This window comes from Pimephales promelas, chromosome 7, assembly GCF_988280905.1.
Source record: "Pimephales promelas chromosome 7, fPimPro1.hap1.1, whole genome shotgun sequence".
Lineage (NCBI taxonomy): Eukaryota > Metazoa > Chordata > Actinopteri > Cypriniformes > Leuciscidae > Pimephales > Pimephales promelas.
Genome location: NC_142775.1, coordinates 34230157 through 34254588, shown reverse-complemented (window position 1 = coordinate 34254588; position 24432 = coordinate 34230157). Strand labels below are relative to the sequence as shown.

Below are 24432 nucleotides of genomic sequence, written 5' to 3'. Positions count from 1 at the left end.
AAAAAATTGTCATTAATGATATCTGCAATACATTCATGTTGGTTCTGTTCTGTTTACCCTACCTTATTGCTGCTCTCCCTGCTCTTATCCGAGTTAGGCTGCATAGATGCACTGGGAGTTCTTGCCCAGAACAGAACCATACCGCCAATTCAAATATATGGTAATGGTCAATCGTATTTGACGATAGTGGTCCTGACAGAAGTGAGTGTTGTTGGGCCAATGCAGTAAGTGGCAATATTCATACATTTCAGTGAGAATTCAATGCCATTTGGGTTGTTTTTCAGCAAATGTTCCAATTCCAAGCGCTATTCTATTTCTGACACGAACAACAAATAGATTTGCAGCGGATCCAGTGTAGAGACGGTGTTAGTTCACTTGTGTTAGCCTGTGTGGTCTATGTTTGTTTAAACATCCTTAAGCAGGGACTCTTTCTATACCTTGATTGTGGGCAAAAGTCATATTTGCTCACTCAATTCAACACGAGATCTGCTGCTTTAGTTTTATTGTAACCTTGTATTATTCAGTAACCTTGGTGTTTAAAAAAATGTGGCAGTAGTAGTTTTTTTTTTTTTTTTTTTTTTTTTTTTTTTATCAAAGTATGCAGTATATTCCATTCTGAACATCTCCAGTGTGTTTGAGGGAAAGTCTGCAGGCGTGTCGACCCCTCACGCATTGATTCTAGCCCCTGATCCAACCCCCAAAATGAGGGAGCAAAATCGATTTGTGCTTTTATCTCCCCAAACCCAGACTGCTGTGGTGATGGCAATGAAGGGAGACAGAGAGAGAGAGGCTGATGGGATCTGAAATAGAAAGAAATTCAGTCTGAATTTGGGGCTTGTTTAACTGCCGGTTTTATTGTGCCACTCAACCTTCTTCTTTCTTTCTTTTCACTTTCTCCCTCTGTCTCTTTCACTTTCTTGTCACTCTTCTCACTCTCTGCTATGCACTGCCCTGCCCTGATTCAAAGTGACAGTGCTCTTTAAAGCGGTTACTAGAGGCTAAGGCTTGGGTCAGTGTGACACGAGGGTGGTGTGCCATTTAGAATTAAATTACAATCTCTTTTAAATGTCAGTTCAATTCTTAATTTCAATTTCATTTTAGATACCAAACAGGATGCAGTGTTTAAATTTTATACATAACAAAAGGCACTTCTTTAATGTCATCATCCTCCAGAAAGTATATCTGAAGAGTTCAGATGCAAAAGCCGCTAAATGCCATTTGAAATTTTCTTCTAAAATGACCATTTTTATCAAGCTTGTATATTTAAGTTTAGCAATTTCATTTAAATGACAATTAAAAGGTAATCTTCATTGCCATTTAAGTGAAATTACTGAACTTAAATATACAAGCTTGATAAAAATGATCATTTTAGAAGAAAATTTCAAATGGCACTTAGAGGCTTTTGCATCTGAACTCTTCATATATATTTATTGTAGTTATATAACATTGAATCGGAAGTCAGTAAATTCATCTTCTTGTCATTGCAGCCTGGAGAACTTCCTGTGTGGTGTTGCTAATTCAATTCTAATTCCAGCTTTTGGGTTGAATTCTCACTGATCTGTCTGCAGTTGACCGCACTGTTTTTATGGCCTAGCACCCATTGGATTGCACCAAAAATAAACAAATAAACACGGCAGAAGCTGTCATAATTACTGCTTGACTGTTGGTGCAAATCAAGAGGTTCTCCAGGCTGCAATCACGCCACCGCAAAATTAGCGTAATTATACCAACTCCCTACAAAGCCATCAAATGAATTATTTTCTCCTAATGAAGCTAATCACTGTAGTCTGTGTTGAGCTTCCCAGGAACGGCATAGGCTAATGATAGTTAGTTTGTGCATTTTCGGAGGTATCAGTTGATCAGCGCTGTTGTTTGTTTGTCTCATCTACCTCTTGTCATGATGACTCCCCTCCAATCAACATCTAAGGTTCTCAGCTGAGTCATTCCTACAATGCAGTAGCTACATTTTAATGTGCCCATCTCATTTAAAAAAAAAAAAAATTAAATCATAGTTTTCGTTCATCAAAATATCACTATTAAGTAAACCTAGATGTAAATTTTAATCAATTTCACTAGTTTGGTTTGACCGTATATTGCCATTTTTCCATAAGTGAATAAAACATTTACCTAACCCTAACATTTTAATTGAAATATTTCAAACAACGCGTATTTGTAATAGGGCTGTCAAACGATTAATTGCGATTAATCACATCCAAAATAAAAGTTTGTGTTTACATAATATATGTGGGTGGGTGCACTGTGTATAATTATTTTATATATGTAAACACACACACATGCTTGTATATATTTAAGAAATATTTTCATGTATATACTGTATATAGATTTATTCTGTATATTTTTTCTTAAATATACATGTATGTGAGTGTATTTATATCAAAATAATTGTTAGTTTCAGCCCTATTACAGAACAAAACAAGTCTTTAGTCGCTGTAATATTACTTTTGTCAAAAATAGTGCATACCAAACATGCAAGATACCAGAACTCTGCTATGCTTTGCTACCATGCTGTCAATCATCACAATTTGGGAGTACGCACACGGAACAATAATTTAAGGCATTCACTCCTGTATTTAAATGCAGTTGTCACTCCTGAAACTATTTTGTGAGATTAATTATTTTATCTAAAACATTTGATCCTCTTTGATAAAATAACAGAAATTGGTATGATGTCATCCATTTGAAAGTTACAAAATATCAAAATGTTAAAAAAAAGTTTAGCTTTTGGGAATCCTGTTTACTTTCTTGCCTTTGTGTTATGCCTCTCAGGCCCCGTTTACACGATGAGAAAACGCAGATATTTCTCTGCGTTTTTCCCTCTCATTTACACGAAAACGCCGTTTTTATCACAGAAAACGATTACTTCTAAAAACTCCGGGCAAAGTGGAGATTTCTGAAAACGCAGGTTATGTGATGCCGTGTAAACTGGGAGAAACAGCGTTTTAGGTTCTCTATTGTCGATTCTGAGGATTCTGATTGGCTTGCATGGCTTTATCCTTAACCCCTACACTGCCGCCAATAGGTTTGGCATAGTTATGATGGCGCTCGATGGCGTATTTATGCGGGTGTGTGAACAATGTTATTTTTGAAAATGGAGAGGGGGAAAATATTCGTTTTTGCTAAATACCCGGCTTTTTGTAAACGTGGCCTCAGTCTAATCTTCTAAACTTATTTCTAAATGTTTGGTATATCTTTATTTTTTTGTCTTTAAACTAGCATAAATATTTGTATTATTATTTTAAGTTACAGAGTTTTGAAAGTACTGCATAACAGGAATACCTCAACGAAGAGATTTAGAGAAAAGAGAACTGCCATTGTGTCAGAATAACAAAGAGTTCTGCGTGTGTGTGTGTCCTGACATATGCCTCTCCTGGCACACCGTCACAACCGACTGTTTGTGGAACATTATGAGCAGGTGTGCTTATGTATAATTAGTGCTTCCTCCACTCCACATGCAGAGAAGCCTGCAAGTCCTCCCGAGCTGCTATTAACATAAGCCCACCTTCTTACTGAACACGATATCTTTTAAACGCACACACATTCTGCCTTTTGGAAGTGATTTACACTAGAGAATGGAATCATGGCAAATCCATTTTAATTCCAAATCTACTCAATGGTTCCATTATATTTAATGGTAACAATTTATCAATAAATCATCACAATTATTATTCCATCATACTATATTTTGTTTTTATACACTTCTGTTCTAGGTCAGTGAGATTTTTTTTAAGAACATTTTAAAGAAAGCTGAATAATACTTTTATTCAGCTAAAATCCTATTGGATTCTGTCACTTCGGTCTGTTTATTCCTGGTTTAGTGACACTCTGACACTCATTTTGTCATATCATGGCGACTGTGAGCGTGCTCTCATGTGTATTGTCTAACCTCGCCCTTCTTGTTATCTGATTATTGGTTCATTTGCCCCACCTGACCTCCATCATTAACTGCATATTTTGATGTAAGTTAAGTAATGTAAAAACATGTTTACCTGCTGTGACTTAAATGTAAATTGTTTTGAACAGACTTGCCTCATAGGAGCCATTCATTTACGAATCAAACTGCTTTTTCTGCATGCAAGATGTGCTGATGTGATGTACTAGCGATTTTTTTTTCAATGTTTTATTGTACCACTGTACATTGGTGGGTTAAATGTTTAAGAAATGTTAACAGACCCCATTGTGACCAAAATCATAGAGTTTGACTCGAACCCAATTCTCAGTTAATGAACACAAATGATAACAACAGAAAGTGGAAACGGACTAATTTGCCTCATGATTTGTGAAATAAATCTCTGCGATGGAGGCAGTTGAGGCAACATTGGATAAAGAGGAGTTAGTCATCAGCGCGATTGTGTTTATGTGCTTGAGAAGACTGCGCCCGATGAAGGATCCCAGTGTGATTACAGAGAGCACATAGTCACGGCTCTCTCTCTCTCTCTCTCTCCGTGACTGAAATCAATGCTGCCAGAGTCACAACAGACCGAGGCCGGTTTGTGCTCAGCCAGGTGTTCTCAGCCATGAAGAGAATCACCACATTATCCATCTGCTGTGCTTTCTGTTCTTCAGAGACAGTCTCCAGCCTTGGCAAGGTCACAACTATCAGCCCACTTTAAGGTATTCTTGCTATTACAGGGCGACAGATATCATTGAGGAAGCTCGTAAATAGGTTTAAAGACAGTGGAAGAGAATCGAGGAAAGGAAGAAGAGAGAATGTGTATCAATATTTTGATATCAAATTTCATTTGTTTACTTGATTGATTTTTAACTATATCAGAATGACAGAGAAGTGCAAATTTAAATTGATTCGCCAGTGACTGACTGGGGTCTCTTCCACTCAAGCTAATGTGATTAACAATGTCTGATTGACAGGTAGCTTTCATGAGATCCGCCCCCACATTGTGATGTCATTGTATATTTTTGTATAGGAGGTAAACTGTTGCTGATTGAGACAGTCATGTTGATATGGGCAATTTCAAATGGTTTGAAGGGTGCTCATGTGTCTTTGCAGCCTCTGCAATGTAGTGTCAGCCTCAGGCGTCGTGCCAAGCTCATTGGCTGATTGTCTAATGCGAATGGCACACAAAACTGGAAACTCTTCAGGTGTTTCAAAGTCGTCATCTGATTTCTGTTTTCTGGGAGATGTGTGCGTTGCGTTCTTTAATGGTCCACCTGGAAACGAATCCGTTGTGACGCCAAACGCCTTCATGGAAGAAGAAAGCGGTCGTGTTTATATCTGTGACAATGGGTCTCATTCATGAAACACGAGCAGAACGATTTTGTGTGTAAATCGTGTGTAAAGTGGTTCTGGCGTAAATTTCGGATTCATTAAAATGTTCGTATTTTCCAAATGTTAGTTGGTACGCAAGAAATCTACACCTGCTCCCAGCCACGCGTAAATGGTGCGCTTAACATCCGAACGTTTGGCTCATTAATAAGGCTCATTAATTTACCTTAAGCGGGTACATATTTAAACAGCATATTGAAAAAAAAAAAATTATATAGTAATTTCATACGGTTTTTCTTTTTACTTTTATTATGAAAGCCAGTAATAGCAGATCTGGTGATCGATGGCGGTCCTTCTCCAGTTTGAATACGATTTTTCCGAAGTGAACTAATTCGTTTTTTGCTGTCAAGATAATGTCGAACCATTTTCTTCTCACTACTGGGACTGTTCGATTAACAGATTAAACTCCATTAACTGCATCAGTAATATGCTGTCAAGCTTCCTTTTTTAAGGACCTGATAGGCCACTATGTACGCTTGAAAATAAAATGTGGCGTTTTGAATGAACTTCTGATAATAAAACTTCAATTTCTGAATCCGAGAAATCTTTCTTTTTCATTCGCATATGTTATTAAATGCCTCTATATATAGATGTCAGTCGGATATAATGGGCCTGATTTATGGTAATTGAGAATGAACGTGTACGCGCATCCCATTTACGACTGGTTGGAATTCATTAACACACACACACATTTCACTATCACATCCGACGTTTACGAAGTATTTGTGAATCAGGAGAAGAGTTTTCGGGAAGGTCTCTTCACTCTCATATTTACTCGTATATTTACGAATGTTTCATGAATGAGACCCATTGAGCGCTTATCAGGATCAACTAAACGTTTCCAAAAGTATGTGACGTTGTAGGGACATCGACTTTACATTTTTACGCCCAAAGCAAAGCAAACTGTGATTGGATCTTTAAATGTCAGTCAGATGGCCTCTGGGCATTTTTTTTTTAATTTTTTTTTTCAATGAAAGCAAAGTGAAAGTGACGTGAAGGTTACCCGTACTCTGAATTTGTCCTCTGCATTTAACCCATCTTAGATAGTGGACACACATTAGGAGCAGTGAGTAGTGAACACACACATACAAACACACATACACACCCAGAGCACTCCAGACATTTTTGCTTTGGTGCCCGGGGAGCGATTGGGGGTTAGTTGCCTTGCTCAAGGGCACCTTAAAATTATTAATGTAGGCCTACATTTATTAATTTATTATTTTATGTTTTTTCCTAATCTCATAGTATTTTGACGTTTGACATTTAAAAGTTGATCGACCATTTAATGTGAAATCATATTGTTGACGTTTCAGTTTTGAAATCTCTGAGCAATGTCAGTGCAGACTAATTAATATTCATGAGCTCTTTTTCTCCACAAAGGGACGTTGCAACCCATCCGTCTTCAGTTTCCCCCCTCTGTAGAGTGTCCCATACACCAGATTTTGCTGTGGCCACCAGCTGTATCCTCTCTCCTGACCCCTCCGTCTCCCAAAGTCATTGTATCTTTAGCCTGTAACTTCCCTGCACTGATAGCAGTTGTGCTTGCTGTGGTGGGAGAGAGAGATTTTAATTACAGATTACTGCTGTTCAGCATCATGCACAACAGGTAGAGTGTCAGAGAACTGACAGACTGCAACTGTGGACTTTGGATTCTTTAAAAAAAAATGACATGGGGAGTTTTCTGTACTGTGGTTTGTAGAGTTAGCAGCGGAGCAGTGAGGAACTGCATTAGTGACCCGTAGAGGGCATGAATGGATGGCTGCTAGTCGACTGTACCGTTCCCTAATCAAATAGAAAGCAGTGCACTATACTCTTATCCAAGGATAAAATGGCATCAGCAAAATGCATTCAAGTCTGCTTGAAATGGTAGTCTGGGGTCCTGTTTAGGTGAACTCACAATTAGTGCAAAAGCAACCTCTCCTAACTCACAGAGGTGAACTGCCACTGATGACATCATTTGCTTGTTTCCGGTCATGGAGTCAAGGGGTCAAGGTTTTGTCCGCATAAACAATGAAAAAGTTATATAAAATATATATTTTTAAAAGTTGTAATAAATTAATGTGTCACTGTATGAATGTATGTGTTCAATTATATACATTTAAATAATTGTAATTAAATACAATAATTAATTCTATGAAAAGGAGTATTTACTCAAATGTGTTTGTGTTGATATTTTAATGACAGCAAATAAGTTTCTGAATAAGATTATAAATAACTTTCTGAAAAAATGCATATATTGTAGGGCTGTCAAACGATTAATCGCGATTAATCGCATCCGAAATAAAAGTTTGTGTTAACATAATATATATATATATATATATATAATTATAGGCACTGTGTATAATTATTTTGTATATATATATAAATGCACACACATGTATATTTAAGAAAAAAAATATTTATATTTATATGTAATATAAATTATATATTTATAAAAAAAAAATTTATCCTTCATGGGAATCTGTATGTAAAGCACTTTGGTTCAACTTGGGTTGTGTATTAATAGTGCTAATCTATATAAATAAATAAACAAGAAACAAGAAACAAGATATATAAATCTACAGTATATACAAAAAAATATTTTTTAAATATATAAACCATGTGTGTGTGTGTATATATATATATATATATATATATATAAAATAATTATACACAGTGCACCCACGTACATTATGTAAACACAAACTTTTATTTTGGATGCGATTAATCGTGATTAATCGTTTGACAGCCCTAATATATTGATTTCTATACATTTCCAAAGCTGTCAATACAGCCACTTTCAGACTTCCAGTGATAATATCATTTCTCTCACTGTAAACAGGGATTGATACATTGAGCTAAACATCTAGCTAGTTAAGCCAGAATCCAAAAACATCCATTTTAGTTAAATAAAGTCAAGACTTTGGGTGCAATCCATCCGACTCGAAGGGTGACTATCATAAATTCTTAATGGACTGAGTTCATACGAACTCTTATCAGGAGTGAACAGAATTGGCTGTGTAGAGTTGACTCCTGTTTACCCAAGCTCATCAGTTATTCAGAGCTAATCAGCCTAAGATGCGAGGATCAGCAGGCAGGCAGGGTGACAGTGAGAGAGTGAGCGTGCATGCGTGTGTGTTTTTGAGAGATGGAGAGAGAGAGAGAGAGAGAGGTGTTGTCGTGAGAACAGACCTCCAGTGCATCGCTGCCGGAGTGCAAGCCACACCACATCTCTGTCCGTCTCTCACTGGACTCCTCTCTCAGTTGTGATTTCACACAAAAGTGCGTTATGGACACTCTCCATTCGCTCCAGGTAAAATATGCCAGAATTGTGTCTCAAGTTGAATAGTTTTTTGCTTTTGTCTGTATTTTAAGTGAGCTATGAAATGCCTTCCTGCTAAGAGAGACGGCTGTAGTGAGTGTGTGAAATGGTTAAATTACTTGGAGGCAAACTCAGAAGTCAGCTCTCTCAGGGTTTCACGCATGGCTTCGAGAAGTGAAACTCTGTGCGTAATCCTATTGGATGCTGCACAGCACATTTTTTAGAGCTTGTTAAAATTTTGTCCGTTTATTTTCTTGTCTCATTAAATTCTCAGATCCATGAGCATAGAATGGGAACATAGTTAGAAACTACTGAATATCATGATCATTTCTGCTTTTAAGCATTGAATGTTTGTTTTTTGTTTTTTGGCATATTTTTATTTGTTAAAGGAGAACTCCGGCGCAAAATGAACCTTTGGTCTAATAAAACATCGGTACCTAGTCAACCGTTCTCTGAGATTTGTTTTCATGATAATCGAATGTAAAGAGTTTTATCTCTAAAAACTGTTTAGCGAATAACGCTAGTAATGGGGGCATTTACTAAGTAAAAAGAAATCGCTAGTTTATACCACTAGCAAGAGTCAAAATAGCCCCACACTAACGAAGTAACATAATGAGGCTCCATACATGCAAAGCGAAGCATTGAGAACTTTGTAAGTGTACAGACCGTTTAATAAGAAGATACTTTATGAAGACAGTTCACTTCGTGTATACAGACATGAGCCATCTTTGGAAAACAGACTCGATAAGTAGAACCACGAACGCCGTTCATACATCATACAGTTCAGCTCACTTTGCAAATCGTTCGTGGTTCGACTTATCGACTGTTTTCCAAAGATGGCTCTTGTCTATAAACACAAAATGAACTGTCTTTATAAAATATTTTCTTATTAAACGGTAAGTCTGTACACTTACAAAGTTCTCAATGCTTTGTTTTGCATGTACGGACCTTCTTTCTATTACTGTGTTAGTGTGGCTATCACCGGCGAGATGGCTTTGCAAACGGTTAAACATTTAAATTTAGCGCCAGATGATACCCCCATGCACTTTATTTACTCTTATAATAATACTATAGTCATTTAAATTAAGAAATTGTATAATAAATTACCTTTCCGAATCAGAAAAGACAGACATTTGGAGGAAGGAATGTTATAATCATCATGTTTCCTCAAAGTTAAAGGGTTAGTTCACCCAAAAATGAAAATTAAGTCATTAATTACTCACCCCCATGCTGTACCAACCCCGTAAGACCTTCGTTCGTCTTCGGAACACAAATGAAGATATTTTTGATTAAATTTGAGAGCTGTATAACTACCACATTGGCTCCTAAGGGACTGCCTCTTGACGGCCCAGAAAGTCAATGAAGAAAATGTTTAAATATCCCAAGTGACTACCGTGGCTCAACTATATGTTTATCAAGCGACGCGAATACTTTTTGTGCGAAAAAACAAACAAAAATAACGAGTTTATTCGACTATTTCTTTTCTTCCTTGTAGGCCAGAAACGAGATTTCCTTAGATTTCCACGACGCATGCACGAGAATTGCTATCTGCTTACACTACTTCAGATCGCAATTCTCGCGCATGCGTCGTGGAAATCTATAAGGAAATCTCGTTTCTGGCCTACAAGGAAGAAAAGAATTAGTCGAATAAACTCGTTATTTTTGTTTGTTTTTTCGCACCAAAAGTATTCGCGTCGCTTGATAAACATATAGTTGAGCCACGGTAGTCACTTGGGATATTTAAACATTTTCTTCATTGACTTTCTGGGCCGTCAAGAGGCAGTCCCTTAGGAGCCAATGTGGTAGTTATACAGCTCTCAAATTTAATCAAAAATATCTTTATTTGTGTTCCGAAGATGAACGAAGGTCTTACGGGGTTGGTACAGCATGGGGGTGAGTAATTAATGACTTAATTTTCATTTTTGGGTAAACTAACCCTTTAAGAGCGTCAGTCGTTGTCATGGAGAAATCCTGTAAAAGCTCTGTGACGGCATCGCCGACGACTGATGACGTATCGGGTTCATGAAGGGTTGTTCAATTTCGTAGGGGTAATATTTCAACCCCTCGGCCCTTGTAACTCTGTTTTAAGGGCTAAGGGGTACTCTCGAAAACAAGGGGTAGGGCCAAGGGGTGAATTAGGATTGAGCCAGCCTGAGTGCATCTGTCATATTATGAGCTTTCAGGACTTAATTGGAGAAAATGAGTGCATATTTGTAAAGGTTTATAAAAGGCTTTTGTTTGCTTGGATTTCAAATTATTTGTTTGATTAAAGGATAACAAGCTGGCATAACTTCTGGAGCTGCAATCCATCAAGACCACAGATGTGCTTGGTTGCTCTCCTGTGCTGATGTGGCAGTGTTCATATTTGCTTTCCTGACTTCATTATCCTTATAATCAGAGTATCTATTTCTATTAGTTTGAGCCCACGAGGCAAGGCTGCCATTGATTCTCACCGTTAAACAGCTGCCTTGCCGGCAGCTTGGGATTCTTATTGTTCTCATTTAGCGTTCAGGGCCGTGGACATTGACTAATGCAGAGGACACTGTGTGTGTCTGATTCATGTCTCTCTAACTTTCTTTCTAATGCTGTTTTCATACTTCATTTTCTTTGTCTCTTTGCTAATGATACTCCAATTGTTCATTGATGTGAGAGCATTGTGAGTACTAGCAGCAGCTGTGTACCACTGTATCTACGTAATGACATTTTGAATTCACCACTAAAACCTTGCGTTCACATACACAGATGCTCTGCTTCTTGAGCAGAGATGGAAAGTTAAATCTAAGTGGTTGGTTGTGACTTATAAACTTAGCCAAATGACTTGGGCTCCTAATTAGAGTTTTTAGGTTTACAAAGATAATTATTATTTATTTACTGTAATTATATATTATTGCATTTTTGGGGTTGGTTATATTTTGTAATGTTTTTAAATGTCTCTTGCTGCATTTATTTGATCAAAACACAATTTTGTAAAATATTATTACAATTTAATGTTTCTGAAAGTGTAATTTATTTCTGTGATGGCACATCTGAATTCTTCAGCAGTATTTGGTGATCAAGAAACATTTTTTATTTATTTATCAATGTTGAAAAGAGTTGTGCTGCTTAATAGTTTCCAGTAAACATTTTTTTCAGAATTCCTCGATAAATAGAAAAGGTTTTTTTTAGCATTTATTTGAAAAATATATATTTTTAATATTATAAATGTTCTTACTGTCACTATTAAACAATTTATTGCATACTTGCTGGTTATGAGCAATCTATGAGAGTAAGTATACCCAGAATCATGAAAATATGCAAATTCAACATTATTAATGCAATTTCATATCCACAAATTGGACATATTACCTTTATATGGCAATTGAAAACTGCACCCCAAACCAACTTATTTATTTATTTTTATATGTGTGCACACCTGAGTCTAAAAAAAAACCTTTTTCATCAGCCAAACAATTCACACACTGACGACAAACAGACTCTGATCCACACCACAATCTCTAGTGTGAAAGCACCCTAAATGTTCCTCTGCTCTTTGTCTTCCAGATGGACCCTGTCCAGAAAGCTGTAATCAACCACACATTTGGAGTCTCCATTCCTCCCAAGAAAAAGCTAGTTATTTCTTGCAACATCTGTCAGCTTCGCTTTAATTCAGATGTGAGTACAAAAACTCTCTGGTTATTTGTGTGTGTTTTATACGAAGGCATATAAATGTTTGTCTTTGGTGTGTGCATGCGCTGCATCTCCTTCTGCATCTCCCTTTTCTCTTAAATATGGAAAGAGGAGTTATCATAGGCCATTCCAGTCCTGTCTGTGTAAAAGTGGCTGTTATAGCTCTGTGTTTCGCTGTGCACGCTGATCGCTGATTAAAACTAGCCCCAGTACAGCCGTTTAGGGTGCAAGTGGCAGCGCCGCTCTTCATTAATCATACAAAACAAGGTAAGTGCGCTAATGTATGGTAATTTTAGCAGACGTGATGCTGCCAGTTCACTCAGCCAGCTTTTAATGAACACTTCTCAGCCATTCTCAACAAGACGCATACTGGATCATTTAACTCGTTTCATTAAATCGATTGTTATGTTTGCTGTTTTTCAGTGCTGTATCTCATTCACTTCCTTTACCTGTGTTGATTGCGCTAAGACATTGAACCCATAATAAACACTGTTATTCAGCACAGAGACTAAAGTACGCCTTTATAATCAATTTTTGATGTTGTTAGTTGTATACACAAAACCTAAGGGTTTACATGGGGTTGGGAATCAAAAATCGTTCTTATTCAGAACTGAATTGTTATGTAAAAATAAAAAAAAATGGAATGAATGAAAATGAAAATCCAAATTATGTTTGTGATGTTCAGTGTTGATGTCAATGATTAATTCTTGCTTGATTTCTGCATCATGAATTATGGCCAAATAAAAACCATAGCAGAATAAATTATGTTTTAACCAAGTGTAAACAGGGTTGTGTGCGCGATTCCAATTCAGTTCCTAAATTTGAATTAAAGTACGAAATGGAATACAGAATTGCACTTCAAATTGAAATGCGAGGAAATGAATTGATGAATTGAAATTCTAAATAATTCCTAAAATTAATTTTTAACGAGACTTTTAAGTTGAATGTTTGCTTTACGGCCTTGTTTGAAGGCTTTGAAAACAGTATAAAAAGCCTCAACGTTTGAAGGTTTCTGAGATCATTTCAGTTTATGTCATTCAACTTCTTGTGGGTCGTGACATTTTCAATTAATATTCACACTCATGAATTTTAAAAGTCAGCCAATCTTCTTCATTCTGAATTTTGCACAACTCTGATTGTGAGCTTGCAGTATATTGAATTGTCAACATATCTTTATTTCGCATTTCCATCACTTTTACTCACTGTTGTAACATTGTAGTTGTTTTTTGTAGACTATTTTGAACTGATATATATATATATATATATATATATATATATATATATATATACACATCAAAAAGATTCACAATTCAGTCTCAACTACTTAAATGGATAGGTCACCCGAAAATGAAAATTGTCATAATTTGCTCACCCTCATTTACAAAAAAAGAGATATACACACAACAGTTAGTTCTGGTCCTCAAATCTAATAGCTGGGTTTCAGTCACGTGATTATGATGGCACGCAAAATTCAGATGGAGGGCAGGGAGTGAAGAGCGCAATGGACGAGATTGAGGAAAGTCCGTACTGTACTACATTACAACTATTACAAGAGAAAGATATGAACAAAAAATCAAACATATGTTGGATGTTATCCTTTTCGCAGCGATTTTTCAACTGAATTGAGATATTCCTGCCATCGAGGCAGTACCTCATCTTACAGGCATACTTAGACTTTACAAAGTTCGGAAACTGGTACGTTACATACATACAAACAGCCACTTGATTTGTATTAACTCACCTTTGACGAAGTGATCACTGCACACACACGGGCATTTTCCCATTCGGCTCCCCCCGACCGCAGTCGTACGTAGGTTTGCAAGCCTTTTTTCCAGAGTTTTTCCGACAATTTCTTGCATTTCCTCCCCTTATGAACAAAAACATTTGGTACATGATTAAAAACTCCTTGTGGTTTGATTGATTTAAGTAACCATAAACAATGCACAACATAAGCATTTTGAGTTTGTTATAGTGCTTTCTAAACACAGCAAATCACTTCCTGCCCTCCATTTGCATTTCGCGCTATGGCAACGCAGTGGCATGACGTCATATGAAACCCAGCTATTGACTGACATGCGATCAGCACCATGAGATATTCCACCAATATCAGCACTGGTTACTGTTTCAACCTCTCTATATTGCAATGTTAATGTTTTTACTGTATTTATAATCAAATCATTTGGTGAGCTTAAAAAGGTATTCATTTTTATTTCAGTCCAGTTTCATTATCCTAGGTGTTTCTCAATGGCAGGACGGGTCCTTCCAAGTCATTTCCTTCAGAGGCTAGGCAAGGGTCCTCTTTAGCAGGCTACTACCCAAGATGGTGTCCTCCAAGTAAACACATCACTAGCAGAAATTTTCGTGCAAGTGCACGTCATTGCGTCATTACATCAGTGAAAGGTCCGCTTCGGCGCTGCAAAAATCATAGTGCTGGTGTACTGCACTCTTTAAACACACTTGACAGTCCTTATTTTGTCTTGTCAGTCTTCATAGAAATAAATAAAAAAAGTAAAAGGGATAATGTATAGCCAGGCGGTTGTTATAGTGAATACAACCCCGTAAACTCTAACGCGAAGCGGAGGGGTCTTGATTGAATCAGCCTGAAGGGGTTGTATTCGCTGTAACAACCGCCTCGCTATACTTTTTCCCACTTATAACATGGCTACCTACCAAATAAATCAATAATTTGACACAAAATATTGATTTAAAAAGGAGTTTATTCATTCAAAAACGATTATATTACCGGAGTGAACAGAACTACGTCCATACTAGCTGTTAAAACACATGCAATTGTAAAAAAAATGTGACCAACAAAAAAGGCTATAACGTTACATGAAGTAAAAATTAAAAAGTTAATCACCAGTAAAAGGGAACAGCTTTAAATCCCGATTTGAGCCGATATGTTAAATAGTTTAACAAACAGGGGCGTAATTTGCGGGTGGGACGGGTGGGACATGTCCCCACCACTTTCTGCCAGGGTCGATATTGTCCCCACCACTTTTTAAAAGCTCTCCTGGCACGGATAGCTAACAGTAGAAATAAATAAAACATCTCCAACTGGCAGACCATTCATTTCATTCGTTTGTAAAATAAAAGAAGCGATCTGGCCCTGAAATACGTTGTTTTTTAAATCAAGTGATCAAAGTGCTCCTTGCCGCCTGCGATCGGTGGCGCGGTTACAGTATATCTCGTGGCTCACGCACAGTCTTCACATGCTTGCGCGCTTCAATCCGTTTCGGAGACTATTTGTTCGTTCCGGTGCAGAGCATGTGAGCAGAGTGGAGCGGGAGAGAGCGGGGAGCGAGCGGGCGGATCTTGGACAGAGCGCAGAGGGGCATTTTTAAAAGGACGGAGCGTCGTCGCCCTATTTCCCGCTCCATTTTCGCTCCGCTCACCTCACACCACGAGTCTGGCAGAGGGCAGAGGGTTTTCTCCGCAACCACCGCATGAGTCTGTCTGAATCCTCAGACATTGTCCAAACTTGTGTTCTTGAAGGTGAACTCAAAAGAACTGTAGATAAGGAAAGCAATTCGTTTTCTTTCTTTCTTTCTTTCTTTTTTTTAAAAGGTTTGACAACATAAGCCATTTAAATTGTAATCCATGTGCACTCTGCGCAAAATTTCAGTTATACGAATTTTGGCCTAATAGTTCATTTAGCATACTTTTAAAACGTTGATGTAGCCTACAGTAGGCCTATAGCCTGTATATTTTTATTTATACAATTAGGCTCATTGATTCGTAAACTTAATTTTACAGCATTTTTTTTTTTTGGTACAATTGATATAAGCATAATTTTATTTTATTTGTGCACGCTGTGCAAAAGTGTAGCTATCAAAATGTTGGCCTAATAGTTAATTTACTTTTTAAATTTACTTTTAAAATGTTTATGTAGGCCTTTATTCTTTTATTTCTTTACTTTTTTGTTAATACACTTTTTTATCTTAATTTATATTATTGGGCCCATTTATTCGTTTAATTGTATAGCAGTTTGTGTGTACAATAAGCCAATTTAAATTTTAATCGTGCGCGTTCCGCAAAAAATCAGTTATCAAAATTCTGGCCTAATAGTTAATTTAGGCTACTTTTAAAACTTTTATGTATATTTTTGTTTATATAATTTTTATTCATATTATTAGGTCAATTTATTCGTTTAATTTTACAGGACTTTCTGTATAGGCTATTTCCACTGCCACTGGACATGTTGTAGGCCTAAAGTCGGATCTATGTTTTTATTCACGTGTCACGTGTCACGTGATTCATTCATTTACACACATGTCCCACCCACTTTTTAAAACAAAGTTACGCCACTGTTAACAAACATTAAATAAATGGCTAAACTGAAATTATACTTGCTTACATATGAAAGCATATTGCCGTTATCACTCCGACTCCGCTAACCGGCGACATTTTTTATTTTTTGAACAAGATAGCAAAGCTGCGCATAGGATTGTGGGTGATTTAAGAGCGCAAAGGCTACACATATGCATCCTTTCCTGCGTATGGGATATTTTCCGAACGAAGGACTCAGTCCTCGACATCGACGACGTAGCATCCTCGAAATTCCGGCTTCCGAGGATCCTTCCTTGACATTGAGAAACGCCTATTGTTTTGGTGCATCACTTAGCTGCTAGTTATGTGTTCCCTTACATTTTGTAACCTATAATAATAGATATTCATGCAGAACGTCCCAAATAAAATGTAGGATTGTTTACCCACTGGCAGAGCAGTAAAATCCCAGCGGTTGCACTAAACGGTACCGTTGTGTTTACGAGTGCACACACAGGTGTGGTGTTCTGCGCAGAGTTAGCTGGCAGAGGCTTGTGTTGTGTTGTTCTCTATGGGAGAGGGGTAATTACTTACTGTACTGCCATGTTGTTCCACTCTGTCTTGGCATTGATTAAGCCATTTAATTCAAGATGAATGGCACGGGGTGGCAATAAGCCCTGGATGACAGAGGGCTCCCACTGCGAGCGGTAATTGAGAAAAGGTTTCTCTCGGAGTTGAAAACAGACGCAGGAGCACCATTGTGCATCTGTTTTGTCTCCTTCAGGTCTTTTTCATCTTTTTCATGACAAACAGGCAGGAATGCGGCACAGGAACCCGGGGAACCCCTTTGGACTTTTGAGCAAAGGCAGACGTGGTTCTGTTGTCTCCGCTGGGTGTCCCAGCCGGCCTGTTGTTCCCTCCCGCGGTGCGTAATTGCTTGATTGCTATCGAGTTTGAAACCCTTGTTTTCCAACACAGCCTATCTGCTTCTGAATTGAAGCGACTGCTAGAGATTAACTTGTCTTGGCTGTTATCGTTTTCCCCCCTTCTCTCTCTCTCTCTCTCTCACGTGCTCCAAACAAGCACAATAAAAGCGGGAAGCGAAATGACTGCTCTTCTTGCGATAAGTTAAAACGGTTTCCTCCCATTTGAACAATGCTTTTAAGATTAAGCGGCGTATCTGAGCTAGCATGGGGCGAGCAGAAGTGTCAACGGATGTTCCCCAGACTGCCAAGCTCTTTGATGCTAATTCGGGGTGCATGTGTTGCCACGTTGTGATCTCCACCGATAGAGCTGTCTCTCTGTGCTCCCTGGAGATGCTCATCTGCAGGCCCAGTCCTGAGCAGATCTTGCTTAAGTGGAAGTGATGCTCTGGTTTGCGTGTCAGAAGGAATCAGCCCATGTCCTCTGTTTACCTTCGCTCTCCCCAGGCCTGAAGATGCCTTGTTTGTCAAGCGCTGTGCTGTTAGTATTTCATGTTCCAGGAGAATAGAGATCTGCACACATTATACACAGGCGAAATGTCTCGTATTTGTTTCGCAGTTTGTGTGTTGATCTCGGAAGCCACCAAATTTATCCTCGACTTTATTAAAGCTTTAAATAAACGCCTCTTCGTTTTGCCACAGTCCTGCGATGTAATTTAATCTCATACTTTAGCGCACGCTCTGGACTTACTGTGTCATCCAATCCTGTTGCCAGAGGGGAAAAAATCATTGTGCAACTAAAGGTTGAACACATCCTCGGCCAAGCTCGAGTTTCGAGGGAAGCAGTTCCACCGAGTGCGTTTCTTTCCATAATTAGTCTCACTGTGAAGTATCTTATGAGCTTTTTCTGAAACATGAACAGATGAGATAAATAGGGTGTGATGTACCTCTCTTCTTGTACTGTAAAATATTCAAATGATAAAATAATAAAGATATTCAGATTTGTTCGGATCAGTGGTTTTTAAAAAAAAATGTGCCAGATATTCACAGTGAGTGCATGTGTATGTAATTCTCTACATGTTTTCTTGAATATTAGTATGTCTTTATATTTAGTTGTACGTTTCTGATAATTCTAATATTTCTGCATATGAAGAGTTCAGATGCAAAAGCCTCTAAATGCCATTTGAAATTTTCTTCTTTATGGATGATTTTTATCAAACTTGTATATTTAAGTTCAGTAATTTCACTTAAATAACAATTAATAGGTAATTATCATTGCCATTTAAGTGAAATTACTGAACTTAAATATACAAGCTTGATAAAACTGATCATTCTAGAAGAAAATTTCAAATGGCACTTAGAGGCTTTTGCATCTGAACTCTTCATATATTTTTACTTGTTATAAATGAATGTTATGAATAAATTGAATTAGTGTGCTTGCTTGGGCAAAACTTTTAGGTGGTTTCCAAACCATTGCTATATTGTTAGGGAATTCCAAGTGTTTGCTGTGGTTTGTTATCTTAAAAAAAAAAAAAAAACGAAAACACATTTTACACATTTATCTACATTTGTACACAAAATTTCTATTTCACATAAATGCTTTTCTTTTAAAGTTTCTATTCATTAAAAAAAAATCCTGAAATTAAAATGCATTACCGTTTTCACTAAGAATCCACATGACCGCCAGCTTTGCCATCACACTGTAAAAAAATATTGTTGGTTTAGCTTAAAAAAATGAAGTAACCTGGTTTCCTTAAAATTTGAAGTTCATTGAAATGGAAAAATTGAGTTAATACAATGAGTGAGATTGATTTAACCATCAGAAACTCAAAATATTATGTTATCTGAACTACATCAATGATTTAGGTTGATTTGACAAATGAAAAAATGTTGTTATTACAAATCATGAAAATATTTTTTTTTTACAGTTTTTAAATATATTTGAATATAAAACGTCTTTTAAATTGTTATAATGTTACACAATTTCACTGTTTCTGCTGTATTTTTTTATGCAGTCCTGGTGAGCATAAGATATTTTTGAACAGGACGTCGTGTAACTGCTGTCACACTGAGCGTTTGATTTGCCTGTTGAGCGTCACCAATGCTGTTAGGGTAATGTGTACAAATGGACACACCGATCACACGCAGTACAAGTTCCCTGAATCACTATAGATTAGCTCTAATTAATGGCTCAGATCAATGTGTGTAAAAGCCAAACCTTAAATGGCATTTATGTCCATTATGAAACTTTGCCAGGCGTATAATTACGCTTTTTAACCATTCAAATCCATCACGCAATTTACTGACCCCTTGCGACTTAATAGTTAAACTCCAGCCTCTGAAATGCCTCATATAAATGACCTTACCATTAATGTGTTCTGAATTATATTTTATGTTCTTTCCACAAACTAAACATGCTCCTATTTTCTGTAGAATGCAACTTTTTTAATGCCGTAATTACACTTCAGGCGAGGCCTACAGGCAGCTGACAGTTCTATAAACTGTTTTTGGTTTGATATGGGTTTTTTATTTTATATTTTGTCTCAGAAATCTTGGCCCTCGGTTTAGCTGTTAAAATAAATTTTTGCAGATGTGGCCTGAATAAACTCTGCAATTGTGGGAAAATCGCAGCTGAGTTTTTAAGCTTTTTACTCCACTGGCTAATACATATAAACTGTTTATACCTTAACTCTTCCCCCCATCGGCTTTGTCTTTTGTCAGTTATTACATTGTCTGATTTTTTTTTTTTTTTTCCTTTGTAAGGGGTTTGTTTTGAAGGTGAATCAGCCGTGGGTTGTTCTTTTGAAGACTGCATTAAAGAAATGAGAATAATGGCTGGAGTGCGCTCTTAGGTTTCCCTTATCTTCTGTAAATGAGCTGTTTTATCTCCATTTGCGCTCAGTGTAACAGAGAAGCCCCGGCAATTTAATTTGAAGTTACCTGATCTAAAGGTGTGTGTCCTGCTGTGATGTGACATTAGGTGAAGTGGAGGCTTCCCTCCAGAGACCAACAGCCCTTATGTGAGAACAAGCCAATATGGCAGATAACCAGCATATCTCATTAAAGCTTTATGGTCGCGTATACATGCCGTGTCATTACAGCCGTCACACCCCCGCAACACGTGTCTTTGTTGAAATGTCGTGTCGTTGCTTGACTAAAGTTACCCAGCGGCATAAGGAGAGCTTGGTTTCAAATTTCAACACAACTTTGTCAACATTCACACCTGGTATTAAGATGGTGAACAATTATCAAAAAGTGATGGAAAAATATTTAGCAGCACGACTGTTTTTAACATTGATAATAATAGGGAATGTTTCTTTTGAGCAGCAAATCAGCATATTAGAATGATTTCTGAGGGATCAGTGACAATGAAGACTGGAGTAATTATGCTTCAAATTCAGCATAATTACTCATATTGAGTCAAAGGGCATCAGATTGGCTGCCATATTTTAGGGTTTTTCCACTTTCAAAACCTCAATTTAAACCATACTAAAAGGGTTACGCAGTAATATTTTTGGGATGACTGATCGGATCACTGAGACAGATCTTAATACCTATGGGCCTTACAGTACATGTGAGGAGATCTGGAAATGGGTTCCTTCACTACTTTGAGATCTGCAGCAGTTCTTGTGAACTTTGTGTGGGTCAGAATCTGGTCCATTTAATACTGTTATACTGAATAATCTATTTATTAACTTTTATTTATTTATTTATTTGTATAGCGCTTTTCACAATACATGACTGTGTACATGGTGACTGTGTCCATGTAATGTCCATATTTCAGAAATGTACAGTTCAAAGATAATACAAATCCGACCTCATGTATTCATTTAGGCTGAAAAAAATAATAATTATTACAAGTTCGTATGATCATATGATCTGAAAATCTGGCAGTTGTGTGTGTTGATTGAGATTTGGTGTCATCTGAAGTCCTCGCAGCGGTTGGCATCGTCTCTTCACAGGTGTTGTTATTGAATCCACAGCATCACAGCAAAATTAATGATGTTAAATTTAGTTGTAAGCTCTTTAACTCTTTCCCCGCCATTGACGAACATTTCTGTCATTTGGGAGAAATTGCTCCCCCACTATTGATGGAATTTTCGGGGTTTTAATAATCATATGCATATGAAAAATAATGCAATTATTAACATTAAACAGCACATAAATCAAAACTGCCTAATGTTACAGAAAGAAATGTTGACCCACCTGCTATAAGACTGAGCTCTAAGGCCTGATTATATATATATATATATATATGTTGCTGTTTAAAAGCAGACCTTTGTTTAAAAATGGCATGTTCCGATATTCATAACACAAAATATAATGGGGGCCAGAACTTTGATGGTGGCTGGCAACTTTTTTTAAAAACACTGGCTGAGAAAGAGTTATAAGAAACAAACAAAAATATTTGAACAAATACATTCATATTTTAATGTTTTATAGCTGGGACTAATTATGAGGATGGATGTTCTGTTATATAGTACTATTATATTTGGAAGATGGATTACCAGAGGGAGTTCAGATCAGGGTGTGTTCTGCCAAAAGATTAATCTGGAGTTCACACATGTAAGGAACCTCTGATGTCTTGAGCTTTGAGTAGGTGGAAATGTAAAAAAAAAAAAAAAAAAAAGATTTATTATAAGCTGGACAAAAACACTTTTATCTGTGCTCTGAGATAAAAAAAAAAAAGGGAGAAAAAAAACTGGAGTCTGGAAATTGTCTAATAATCAGGCCTTAACGTTTGGCTTGCATTTTTCATCAAATTGAGGCTGTTATTGTGCTTAAAAAATATTTAAAAGGTTGAACAAGTGAGGGGTGAGGGAATAGAGTAGGTAATAATTGCTGTATGACTTCATGCATTGAGGAAGTTTGTGAGCAGATGTTTTGTGGCAGGGACCTGTGGCCTCAGAAAAACAACTAACAATGCTTGTATTGCATAATTGACTAAATCATTTGAGATTGTCTTTGTTAGACTAAATTTTGCACCACTATGCTAGCACACATGCGTTTAAAGGTGGAGTGTGTCATTTCGGTGCCAAACCAAGAATATGACTCATAACTACTGTTTCCAGACAGGTTTTCAGAATCCTCCACCCATCTGCATGTTGTTTGGAAAAGCAGGTAGTCCTTCTAAAAAAGGAGCTATGTTTAAAGTATTGCAGATGATGGCTCACTTATAGGCATTTCAGTTGCATTCTGCCACTAGGACTTTTAACATAGAAGAAACATGTACAAACCACTTTTATAAGACACATTGTAGTGGGATCAGAGGATAACAAAAAATAGGAGAAATAGGAAATCAAATACATTTCTGACCGTGTGTATATGTGTATTGCATCAGCCAAAGCCTGTATGCATGAGAGAATAGACTCCCTAAAAGATAAACTGTGTACTTTCATACATCAAGCTGTTACAATGTGTAGGTGTGTATGTGTTTGACAGGTTTCTTGTACAGTACAGGAGCGCTGAACGGGAGGATACAGAGACAGCTGTAGGGTAATGCACTGATATTGCTGGCAGCTCGTATTTGCAAATATCAGCAGAAAGGCTTACTGGTGCTTATTGCCAATGCAAGCCTTTTTATGTTTGCTCGATCGTGTCCTGCTCTTGTTGCAAAGACTTTTTTTGCAACATAGCTATTAATAAAGTGTGTATGTGCCTGACTGTTCACTGAAGAATGTCATACACGCTCAATGAGCCTCGTTCTTGATACACAGTGAAAATGTTTGTGAAAGTATATTCACAAATAAATTGCAGCATTGTGACTATTCGTTCAAGACATGCAGAATGAATTTGTATATTAAATCGTTTTGCAAACCATTCCTGCATTGATGGTTGATTTTGATAATCTGTGTATGTTACTTTTCAAAAGTTTGGGGTCATTAAGATTTTTTTTAAAAGAAATGAATACTTTAATTTAGCAAGGATGGATTTGTATTTTCTAAATGTAAAAATTATGAAGCAACACAACAAGTTTCATGAGCATCAAATCAGCATATTAGAATGATTTGTGAAGGATCATGTGACACTGGAGACTGGAATAATGATGTTAATTTCAGCTTTGACCACAGGAATACATTATATTTAAAAATTATTTATATTTTGATATTCAAATATTAAAATAGTTATATTTCAAAATATTTTACTGTATATTTGATACAGCTTTGGTGAGCATAAGAGACTTCAAAAAATCTTACAGATCCCACTTTTGAATGGTAGACTAAATCGAACGGCCGTTTGATTCCAGAATTTTCCAGATTTGTTTTAATCAATGGATCTAATTTCAAAATTGAAATTCCAGATTCATTTTCTCAATTCATCATGGGGAGTGAAGAGATAACTAAATAAACAGTGCCATATATACTTTACACTTATGATTGATATATGGATGTTAAGATATTGTTTAGCTACTGTGCTTTTAAAATCTGGAAATTTACATTTATTGGTGATTTTCTTCTGTGGAACACAAAAGATTTGAGAAAAAAAAAAATGCCTCAGTGTTTTTCTCCCCCATACAGTTACAGTCAATTGAGTCCAATGTTGTTTGGACCCCAACATTCTTCAAAATATCCTCTTTTGTGTTTTGCAGAAGAAAGAAATGTGCGTACAGGTTTGGAACAACATGAGGGTGAGTAAATTATGGAAAAAAAAAATGTTAATTTCTGGGTGAACTATACCTTTAATGTTCACAAAACCGTTCTATGTTTAAAAGTATTTACAGAGAAATTTCTGCTGATGGTGTTCCACGAATGAGGCCCTGTGATTGCTAGAGCTAAGCTGGAAGACACTTGATGTCATAAAGACTGAAATTATGGTCCGGTTGTGAATGTTTTTGTAAATATTGAAATGGGCTCACATTTAGCTTGGGAGAAAGTCAATTTATAAATGTCAAGTGCACTTAATCCAGGTCACAAGCGCTGCTAACATTTGCACAGTGCAGAGAAGACAAAACGCCCCAGGTCGTCACATCATTC

General features: G+C 37.0%; 1 protein-coding gene across 7 annotated transcripts in view; it reads left to right on the top strand.

The window, feature by feature from the left end:
• znf385b (zinc finger protein 385B) overlaps nucleotides 1–24432 on the top strand; it is a 139097-nt gene that overhangs the window by 95896 nt on the left and 18769 nt on the right. For 5 of the 7 annotated variants that reach the window (XM_039683452.2, XM_039683451.2, XM_089133375.1 and 2 more), the window contains 2 exons: nucleotides 12144–12254; nucleotides 24048–24086. In XM_039683452.2, coding sequence (XP_039539386.2) covers nucleotides 12144–12254; nucleotides 24048–24086 — 150 coding nt within the window. The remainder of the gene's footprint in view (nucleotides 1–12143; nucleotides 12255–24047; nucleotides 24087–24432) is intronic. The other 2 variants (XM_039683454.2, XM_039683453.2) reach the window with 1 other exon arrangement.